This window comes from Medicago truncatula, chromosome 1, assembly GCF_003473485.1.
Source record: "Medicago truncatula cultivar Jemalong A17 chromosome 1, MtrunA17r5.0-ANR, whole genome shotgun sequence".
Classification (NCBI taxonomy): Eukaryota; Viridiplantae; Streptophyta; class Magnoliopsida; order Fabales; family Fabaceae; genus Medicago; species Medicago truncatula.
Window position 1 is genome coordinate 39,548,021 of NC_053042.1, and position 10,743 is coordinate 39,558,763.

The 10,743-nt window shown below is 34.6% G+C and overlaps 2 protein-coding genes across 6 annotated transcripts; one reads left to right on the forward strand and one right to left on the reverse strand.

Annotated features, from left to right (window-relative positions):
• Positions 1–566: 566 nt before the first annotated feature.
• LOC11405913 (ankyrin repeat domain-containing protein 13C) lies at positions 567–4,718 on the forward strand. The gene is made up of 2 exons (XM_003590927.4): positions 567–2,412; positions 3,792–4,718. The coding sequence occupies exons 1-2, from the start codon at positions 919–921 to the stop codon at positions 4,191–4,193; spliced, it is 1,896 nt and encodes a 631-aa protein (XP_003590975.1). The 5' UTR covers positions 567–918; the 3' UTR covers positions 4,194–4,718.
• Positions 4,719–4,924: 206 nt separating this feature from the next.
• LOC11407475 (uncharacterized) lies at positions 4,925–9,307 on the reverse strand. Of its 5 annotated transcripts, none has more exons than XM_024781919.2 (10): positions 9,175–9,307; positions 8,694–9,018; positions 7,571–7,956; positions 7,045–7,294; positions 6,783–6,969; positions 6,582–6,684; positions 6,271–6,399; positions 5,782–5,997; positions 5,353–5,406; positions 4,925–5,195 (listed from the first exon to the last, which is right to left on the reverse strand). In XM_024781919.2, exons 2-10 carry the CDS (start codon positions 8,914–8,916, stop codon positions 5,187–5,189), a joined length of 1,557 nt encoding a protein of 518 aa, XP_024637687.1. In that variant the 5' UTR covers positions 8,917–9,018; positions 9,175–9,307; the 3' UTR covers positions 4,925–5,186. The 5 variants fall into 5 exon arrangements, with proteins under 5 accessions (XP_024637687.1, XP_039685063.1, XP_003590976.1 ...); XM_039829129.1 differs by having other exon boundaries at positions 5,353–5,441; XM_003590928.4 differs by having other exon boundaries at positions 4,925–5,406; positions 6,783–6,948.
• Positions 9,308–10,743: the final 1,436 nt, after the last annotated feature.

Sequence of the window (10,743 nt, forward strand, 5' to 3'; positions counted from 1 at the left end):
AGAAAAGAAGATAATATTTTATTGGGATGAATTTAATGATTTTAGTTTATTTTATGGATAGATGAATGATTAAAATAAGTTATTTGGATTAGAAAAAATAACTTGTTAAGAGATAAATAAAGACAAAATCACCAAATTCAAATGCATAAGATTATATATAATCATACAATATGAGTATTTGTTCCAACTATATCACCCTTTGATGAATTGTGTGTAATTTATTGATAAAGAAAAATCTAAATCTCATTTTCTTTTAACTTTATTCTTAAAATCAATTACCATTTTCATTTCAAAAACATCAAACTTCTCGATCTTCTTAATTCTAAAATCAAATCTTATTTATCATAGGAGCAAATTATTTTCAATTTATCAAAATGTAATATATGTTACCTTAAAAAATTATATTGTATAAATATTAATTTTTTTGTATAGTCAATAAAAATTGTCAATATCGTTGATAAGAAGTTGATTGATCCAAAATATTGTTTTGAAATTCTGTTGAACATCAAAATCTACTCTGATGTAAATTTCCAGAGTTGAAATCATCTTGAATTTTTGTCTAAAAAAAAAAGCAAAAAGAAAAGGTAGATACTCTTCCCGGGCCACCAGACAGTGATTGATAAGTAAAGCGAGAATGTGACTAACTGACGACGTCGACGCCATTTCTGTCCTAACTGTCCCTCCGCCATGTCCTTTTCTAGATCCAATCTCTCCTACTCTCTTCTTCTTCATTTTTAGCTACACTTTTCTTCACATTTCACATCCATTCCAAAATCACCGAAACTTCCACTCTTCTTTCTTTTCTTTGTATCATTCTTCACCAACTTTACACTTTCATTTTTTCTTCTCCACTCCACTACAAACTTATATACTATACTACCATTTTCATTTCAGATTCAGATTCAGATTCAGATTCAGATGGAAGATATATCCAAATACAAGCACAGTCCTGCACACGTGGCTGTCTTAAACCGCGACCACGCCTCCCTCCGTCGTCTCATCTCCACCATCCCCACCCTTCCTAAACCCGGCGAAGTTACCACCGAATCCGAATCTCTCTCCGCCGAGATTCAAGCCGATCAAATCTCCTCCGTCATCGACCGCCGCGATGTTCCCGGTCGAGAAACTCCTCTCCATCTTACCGTCCGTTTAAGGGATCCAATTGCCGCTGAGATTCTTATGTCCGCCGGCGCTGATTGGAGTCTTCAAAACGAACAAGGCTGGAGTTCTCTTCAAGAAGCGGTTTGTAATCGTGAAGAATCAATCGCGCTTGTTATCGCGCGATATTATCAACCTCTTGCTTGGTCGAAATGGTGCAGGAGATTGCCACGTGTTATAGGTTCTGCTTCACGGATTCGTGATTTTTATATGGAGATTTCTTTCCATTTTGAGAGTTCTGTTATTCCTTTTATAGGTAGAATTGCTCCTTCTGATACTTACCGTATTTGGAAACGTGGTGCAAATCTTCGCGCTGATATGACTTTAGCTGGTTTCGATGGGTTTCGAATTCAGCGTTCCGATCAGAGTTTTTTGTTTCTCGGCGAGGGTTATGCTTCGGAGGATGGTAATGTGAGTTTACCGCGTGGTTCTTTGATTGCTCTTGCTCATAAGGAGAAGGAAATTACGAATGCTTTGGAAGGAGCTGGTACACAGCCGACGGAAAGTGAAATTGCGAATGAAGTTTCGATGATGTTTCAGACGAATATGTATCGGCCAGGGATTGATGTTACTCAGGCTGAGCTTGTTCCGAATTTGAATTGGAGGCGTCAGGAGAAGACGGAAGTTGTTGGGGATTGGAAGGCGAAGGTTTATGATATGCTCAATGTTATGGTGAGTGTGAAATCGAGACGGGTTCCTGGTGCTTTGAATGATGAAGAGGTTTTTGCGAATGGAGAGGATTATGATGATGTGTTGACTGCTGAGGAGAGAGTTCAATTGGATTCGGCATTGAGGATGGGGAACTCAGACGGTGTTTGTCAGGACGAGGAACCTGGAGCAGGAGGAGGAGGATTTGATGGTCGCGGAAATTTGTATGAAAATTGTGAAGTTAACGGCGTGGTTAAAGAGAAGAAGGGTTGGTTTGGATGGAACAAAAATCCAAACCAGAGATCGAGCGATCAGCAAAAGCTACAGCCTGAGTTTCCGAATGATGATCATGGGGAAATGAAATCAAAGAAAGGAAAGGATCAAAACTTGAAAAAGAAAAAGAAGAAAGGAGCGAGTAACGAGTCTAAGAGTGAGAGTGAGTTCAAAAAGGGTGTAAGACCTGTCTTGTGGTTGACACAAGACTTTCCTTTGAAAACAGATGAGCTTCTGCCCTTACTTGACATCTTAGCTAACAAGGTGAAGGCTATTAGGAGACTCAGAGAACTTCTGACAACTAAACTTCCTCCAGGAACCTTTCCTGTGAAGGTAACCGGAATTCTGTCATAAGCTTCATTTTTTTAATGCACAGCTGCATTGCACGCTTCTTGTTACATTGTGTTTGTATTACTTGTTTCTTATTTTCTGATAACACTAGTTAGATGTGACTCTGTTCATATATTTGTTACATACATTAGACACGGATGTTAACCTTTCATTGAGTAAGAAAGAATTCCCATAACAGAATAATGCTGAGTAACCAAAAGAATGAATATTGCAAAAGAAAATCTAGAATGCTTTATTTTACAGCAATAGGAAAAGAAAAATACAGAATATTCTCAAAGGAGCACTCTTCTTAAATCCTCCTCTGCTACATGCATTTATGTCATCTTGTCAAAGAAGAACCAACATCGGTGCATTTTGCATAGTTGAATCAATTACAAAATTTTCGAAGAACGAAAAAGTGATGACACTTGTACTACATGAGGATGAAAATAGGACTTTATTCTATTAATTTTTGCAATTTTTTTGCAGTTTGTCTCTCACCTTCCTTGAAAGTTCTTTATTTCTTATTGGTTGGTTGGGGGGTTGTGTTTTCTACCTTCCATTGATAGTGTATGAGTGACAAATTCTATCTCTATTGTCATTAGTGGGTGCAAATCAATTTATTTGATTACACCAGTCTAGTTCCAAATATTGATGGTTTTCAATGGGGAGATACTATCACCATTCTATTTAAAACACGTGACTCGAGCTTCTTAGCATCATTATTTAAGATATATATGGTTCCTAGTTTGTTTCTACCTTTGAATCTTTGTCCTAATTGAACACTTGTATGGAATCATGTTAAAAAGAATGAGACCCGTTACCCTTTAGGCTGACACATGAAGTTGCCCTTTTGTAGCTTAAAATCTGAAGATATAGCTTTTCATCATCTATGCTGAACAAGAAATTGCAAAGCAACTTCAATATGTTGGCCAAGCGTCATCCAAATTGTAGTGGTGCCTTTTCTATTTTTCATTATAGATTTCGCTCCTAGATATGAAAACTCTAGCACTCCAAGAGTAAAGTCCCGGTGGCGTTCTAAATCTAATGGACATCAATATACAAAACAACACTTCTTTCTAAGTATAATTCTTTTACTTGCATTATGGAAAGGCTGCCAAAATCCGCTGTCTTATCCTTTTTGAACATTTTAGAGATACTTTCAAACAAGTCAGATGCATATAGGATGTATTTTCATATGCTGGTTACTTTTTTTTGTTGCACAAACTGTATTGTATAATGAAATTAATATTTGATACAACTAATTAATTTATCATACTACTGTGCTTATTGATTTCCTATCGTGCTCTTGTAAAATGTTGTCAGTATTTCCATGGTGCGGCATTGTTTCTCAGGCCTCTGGTTATGCTATTGCTGTGCAGGTAGCTATTCCTATAGTCCCTACTATAAGGGTAATTGTCACTTTTACAAAATTTGAGGAGCTTCAGACACCGGAGGAGTTTTCAACTCCACTCTCTAGCCCTGTCAGTTTCCAGGATGCCAAATACAAGGAATCAGAAGGGTCGACATCGTGGGTTTCATGGATGAAAGGAAGTCGTGGTATGCCATCTAGTGACTCTGATAGTCATATTCACAGTCACAGATATAAGGATGAAGTAGACCCTTTCATTATTCCTTCAGACTACAAATGGGTGGATGCAAATGAGAGGAAACGCCGTATGAAGGCAAAAAGAGCCAAAATTAAGAAAAATAAGAAGCAGACTGTTGCTAAAGGAAGAGATGGAGCGCATCAGGGGAGTGATGATTTCGGAGAATTATACTAATAGTGTTGTGATATATCTTTAATGACTACTTTGAGAATGGTTGCCAAAGAGAAAATGTAAAGAGTATGTGTGCAGCTGACTATACTTTTCACATTGGATGGTCTTGCCAAGAATTTACCGGAAACTTTTCGCGTGATCCTTATTATTCAACAAAAGGATGCCTTTACGTTTTTTTCCCATTTGCGATAATGGATCATGAAGAGAGCTTTCATCATCTGAAAATTGTTGTATTGTAATGTGAAGTGAAAATGAAGAGAGTATAGCCTTTCAATTAGTTGGCTACCTGGCTTCATTCTAACTTTCTCCAAGATACCAATATTTGTATCTACATCTACATCAATGGTTATTGATCTCGCATTTCTGTGAGTGGTATCTCGGTCAGTATACATTGTTTACCATCAAGTTTAGGCTATTTTTCAAATTGACTTTGACACAGTAAAATTTATTGATTTTTGTAACTCTTTTCATTTTGATAGTTTGAATCTTCTTTGTTGATTTTTATGCTCACCAAGGTGGATTATTGAATTTTCTTTACATTTTATAAATTCTTATCTAAAGAAATCATTCAATAGTTTTGATAGACTATTTATTGGTTTAATCATAGATAGGGAGGAGAGAGATTCTTATAGAGGGGAGGGGGAAGCATATGATTTTAGTTATAGATATATTGTGTTGATTAGGATGAGAGGAGAAGGAAAATTAATTTTATAGCATTTATGCTAAAAGATAAATTTAAATAAATTATAAATCAGTCCTTTAAAATTTATGTAAGTGATGCACCTTAAACACATCCTAGTTAGGTATTTAGAATACCCATAATAACAAAATTCAAAGATTGAATAATTTCTCCCCGAGACAAGAACAGAAAAGGAATTAAGAAAAAATAACCATGGGCCCGTGGAACAAATAAAATCATCATATTTACAAGACATTACCAAAATCTATCCTTGTTGACACTCAAGTATCCAGCCATCACCTTTCCCCCAGTATTTCTCATTCCATCTATAAGGAAGGACCAAGTAGAACCCAATGCCCCAACAAAAAAATCTGAGTCAGCAGCCATTAAGAAATTAACTAGTGGATAATTAGTGCTGGTCTCTCTACCTAGGCTGGCTTCATAGTCTGACATTGGCATATTAGCCTTTGCTTGGCGTCTTACCTTTGTATAGTGAAAGTTCCAATGTGAATATTCTCTGGTTTTGTCAATGACTTGCTGAACCAAATCAAGAGTAGTATTTGTGTTAGAATCTAAAAACAAACAACAACAACCAATTATCAAGCACCATCTCACTAAGTGGGGTCGGTTAGAATACAAACTATCATTTAAATTTTAAACATTACCCATTATAATTCGTAATAACAAAAACAGAAGTATGACAACTAGTTAGAGAATCTTGTATCTGTCATAGTCAAACAATTCAGACTATTATATCAAGATCAGATAACTCACATCTGACTTTACATTTTCTTCCCGCTTAACTCAAGTCAAAATTTGAATAGTCTGATCTTGGTTCGATAGTCCAAATTGTCTAACTGCAGCCATGCGGAATTCCATGGCTGCAGGGAATTCTGATAGATAACAATGTACCTGCATCTCAGTGGAAAGCCAAATGCTATTAAGGTTTGGAAAATGACTCCGAATCTGATCAGCAAGCTCCATGTATTCTTCAAATTCAGCCACCTTCATTTCACATGCTTTGTCTCCAATCCTTACATGCATGCTTAGAAGAGGCCTAGGGACCCATGGCTTGTGATTGGACCATACATATTCATCCATATCAGACCTTGGCTTGTCACTGCTTTCCTGAGGCAAAGGAGTGAAGGGAAATATAAAATTTTCATGAATAACTAACTGAAGATCAATATTTACCTAATATGTAAAACCTCTGTTGTGCTTATCAAACTATCAGAACAAGTATCCTGAGGGAAAAAATAGGTAGTGTTTCTTATAGGATACATTTTCATGCCTTCCATTTGTATTCTGATGCAAAGCAAGGTTATATATAATAAACATACTCTTAACTCTTGATACTCTTTTGTCCAATAAGAAACATAGTGCAACAAATTTAACCACCACCTTGGGCCAGTCTGCAGCAAGACTTTGAAGAACCATTTTTGCAGCTAATTTTCCAAAGGCGGCATGGCGAGCCTCATTCATTAAATTGCATGTGTATTCAGTTGGAAACCTCATGAAGTAACGTACAGCCTGCAAACAATATTTGTTGACTTTATTTCGTCTTTTGTTATAGAAATAATATACATAAACACTTGTATGTAAGCGCTTATCTATAAGTGTTTAATTAAGTTGTTTATCCAAACATAATGTAAATCATAAACTATAACCAAAATAAGGACATAGACTTCTTTTTTTGCATGTCTAACAAGTACCTGTGCTCTCCACCACCGTCTATCCATTTTTCTATGAGAAACCAACAAACTCCCATTTATAGAAGTTGTAGGTTGCAAATAATTCCATGGAAGTCCCCACTTCCTAAAGTATATATTAGCATTGTAAGAACAAAACAACTATTAAGTACTTTCAAAATCTCAGCATGGAAGCAATCATAAATGCCGTTCTGAGAGATTTACCTAGGAGTTGGTCCATTCCATATATGCTTGGATGTATAATTTTCTTTTGTGGTCACAACTCCTTTGCTCCACGCCTCTTCACTTTTCATAAGTTCAAACGCACGCTGACGGCATTCAAAGGATGTTTCTGGAAAGAAGTAACAATTCCAACTCGAACGGGAAGACCCTGCATACGAAGAGTGCCGCACTGACAATATAAATAGTTTTACATTATCAATAAATTACAAGCAGTTACGACATGATTTTTCTCATAAAATCATACCTTTGCAACCATCATGATCAGCTCTGTTGTAATGGTTAGCTACAAGAACTCTTCCTTCATTGATAGCAATACCAAGAAGTCCACACATTGAAGCAATCTGAGCCCCAATGCCAAGTCCTGGTAATCCCTCCCAATCAGCAACAAGGAACTTGACATTAGGGTTGCTGCAGTTTAAAGGGTGCTGATGGATCCATATGTCGCGCTGCACTTTTCTAGTCAAGGGATAGTTATCTTCATCAGATCCTACAATCTGCAGAAAAATGTTCTAATGAGCATTGTAAGTGTCCTTTTGTGTTTTAATGAAGTTCATATTATTCCTTAAACATCTATTTTCTATCCTTCTATTTAAGCTATGCTGAAATCATGCATTAAAAGATGAGTTTAAGAAAGAATGCATAAGCAAAATTTGGTTATTAAGAAAAGAAGATTGGTGTGGAAACTAATGCTACTTCACTAGCATATTGGGAGGTAGCAACATATCAACAAGTTCTCAAAACAAATCAAGTTTGCTAGTCGAAAAACTCACCCAGGGTGGATAGGCCCCTTCAGATACAGCCTCATCACTCTTTGGATTTTGTATATGCTCGTCTGGGACAACAGGGAATGTCTGCAAAAATCCCTTCCAACTTGTCCATGGTGGAAGCCTCTCATTTCCTATACGATCGTCAAAATCGCGATATAGTTGCGTCTTCAACTTGCAATTTTCCAAATGTGGAGCATTAGGCAAGCTAGACCATTTAATTCCAAGTTTGTGCTCCAAGTCCCTTGTAGTAGATTTATTCAAGACGGCATTCCAAGCTGAGTAAAGCAATGAGACTCTCTCATCGTTGTCTCGCTTTCTAGTGCTCGTCAAATCCAATAATCTTTCAGTTTCCTTAAGCATAAAATTACAGTTGGTTGCTGTAACCATGTCTAAGAAAACAAACAAAGCATGTTCCTCCATTAGTTTGGTTTAATATATATCCAAAATAAGCAAATTGTTTACTGCATTACTGCATCCCTATGATCAGTTCTAACTTCTAAGTGATTATTAAAAAATTGTCATCTAAAACTAATAGGATTATGCAAAACAATGCATATGCTATCTCTCCTTATCCCCTAACACTCCATTAGCAAATAAAGTCAGAGTAAAAAAAGAAAGATTAGTAGAGTATGCATAACGTAAAGCAAGCAATAAGTTATCATCTACTAAAGTTGCTTCATGCACAAGTCTTAACTCCTCCTCAAGTTTTCTTCAAAGATAAAATTCATTGAATAAACAACAAATTTATTTTTAAAAAAAAGAGCAGGAACTTATAACAGACTTGAGCCCTGTTTGGAGAAACAACTTTATTAAGTGCTTATACCATAAACACTTACCATAAAAGTGCTTATGTGCAAGCTGCTTTTATAACAAAAAATAAAGTCAAGTTGTTTTAAATATAAACTATAAACTGTTTTCATAACTTATCCTGTAAAATTTATGGAAATAAGTTGAAAACAATTTATGGACATATCATAAGCTGCTTTCATAAGTTCTCAAACAGTCTCATAATTGTTTATGTCATAGATGAACTCAAATAAATTAATAGAAACAGGTCAAGTTATTTTTCTTGAAGAAAAGAGAAAAAAACAAGGATGAAAATAAGAAATGGTTGAAATTGACTTACTGAAATTGTGGTGAGAAGTAGAATTAGTCGTTGACATTGATGAAAACAAAATGGGGCCAAAGTTAAAAGCACCAAAAGAAGTCAAAGCAGCTAAGAAAAATGAGGTTAGACAAACTCCACATAGAAATCCAACAGCACAAATTTGACAAGAAAATGAACTACTCATTTGCAATGTTCTTTGTGAAACCACTCTCTCAATAGATTTCTGATTCTTTGCTTCCATTTCACTCTCTTTTTTCAACAATTCTTAATTCAAACTAATAAAATCTTCTCCAATGATTAACAAACCTCATAAACCACACTATTATGTTGACCATCCATGTAACTGTAACATTAATATAAGTTTCCATCAGAGTTTACCAAAGCTACAAAGAGTCAGCCAGAGAAATAGTGCAAAATAAATTGGTATACTAAGAAACTACATTTAAATAAAATTGGAAAATTTGAAACTGTTTTAAGAAAGGTAGCTATGAGTTCTAACCTTGAGAACTGGTTATGTAAAGACACTTAATGCAAAATTGATAAGAAAAGCATCATGAGAGAACACACAATCACATGCAGTGAAAGGGACAAAAGTTACAATCAGGGAAGAAGATAAGAATATGATGCTATAGCTTTATCAGAAAGCCTCATGAACAGAAACATGCATTTTATATCTAACATGTGTACGTGACATGTGACATTACTTTTTTATTTTTTTTACCAAAGTAACATATTATTATTATGACCTATGAATCAGTGACTCGTATAATGAACACAAAATTAAAAGGTTGACATTAAAAAAAAATGTAACTACATTTATTGGTTGGCTTCAAAAAAGAAACTATACTTTATTTTAAGAGGAAAAAAAATATACTTATTGGTGTCGTATGGTGTTAGATATTATATACGTTTTTAATATAAAGTTTTGTTACTGTAAAATTCGTCCTTAATTATAATAAGTATTTTTTGAGAGAAAAAATTATTCCTAAATGTAATTCATTTTTTAAATTACTAGTTGCAACTTTTGAAACCTAACCTTAAATAATATTATTGATTAATTTTGGAATATAAAAGTCAGTATCTTTTTTTTTGTGAGCAGAAGTTAATATATATCAAATACATTTATATAGAGATGATAATTTAGTTATATGTTTGACAAAATAATTTAGCAGTAATAGTTATATAGTATAGAATATACAAGTTAATTATACTACACACAAGTAATGAATAAATTTGAAAAGGGGTAAAAGGATAGGACATTTGGCCTGACTAAAACAAAAAAGAGGAAAGGTCTTGGGAAGGTGAAGGACCAGGTCGACTGGTCGAGTATATTTGTGCATAGGAAGGAAGATATCAAAACAATGTGGCAATACCCATGCCAATGCCAATGCCAATGCCAATGCCATGCAAGCATGAATTGGTTTTTCAGTTGAGGGGTAGAGTGGTGGTGGGTCCCAGTGAAGATCAGGATAGTTTAGTGTAGTTTTCGAATACTTTCTCTGATCACATTTAAAAGAAAAAAATAATTTTTTAGGTTTATTGGATAGCTAAAAATTTGGTCACATTTATAGATGAGGTAGATAAATTATCCAATAAATCTAAAAATTTGTCTTTTGCATTTAAATATGAGTGGATGAAGTATATATTTACCCACTCTTTTGAGTTGTGGTCCTCCTAATTCTGTAATTAATAAGTACATTATATAATCTACCTGTCTTTGAACTAAAATAAGAGATTAATAAGATTCTTTTAGTATAAAAAAAAAAATTAAAAAAAAAAAAAAGACTTCTTTTATTTCAAGTGGAAATTTTCGATTTTCATTACCTAGAAATGTGGCATGCCAGATGGTAGAGACATTCTATATTACTAACTAGTTAGTAAATTATGCTTTATTCCTTGATAAAATAAATAAACATGTGATACTTCGTCAAAAATAAAAAATATACACGTGATAGATCCATTTGTTTCGTATGGTCTATTTTAAAAACTTTAGTTATTTTTGGTGCAGAGCCTGCTCAATTCCATCTATATCCCTTTGTGTGATTTTTTTTTGTTATTTTTAGGCTTT

Bases quoted from the DNA above. Each gene is read 5' to 3' on its own strand.
- LOC11405913 (XM_003590927.4), top strand. From the start codon at position 919: ATGGAAGATATATCCAAATACAAGCACAGTCCTGCACACGTGGCTGTC. The intron at 2,413-3,791 runs GTAACCGGAATT...ATTGCTGTGCAG, and splicing joins CAGGAACCTTTCCTGTGAAG to GTAGCTATTCCTATAGTCCC.
- LOC11407475 (XM_024781901.2), bottom strand. From the start codon at position 8,916: ATGGAAGCAAAGAATCAGAAATCTATTGAGAGAGTGGTTTCACAAAGA. The intron at 7,957-8,693 runs GTAAGTCAATTT...TTGTTTTCTTAG, and splicing joins TACTTCTCACCACAATTTCA to ACATGGTTACAGCAACCAAC. The intron at 7,295-7,570 runs GTGAGTTTTTCG...ATTTTTCTGCAG, and splicing joins AAGGGGCCTATCCACCCTGG to ATTGTAGGATCTGATGAAGA.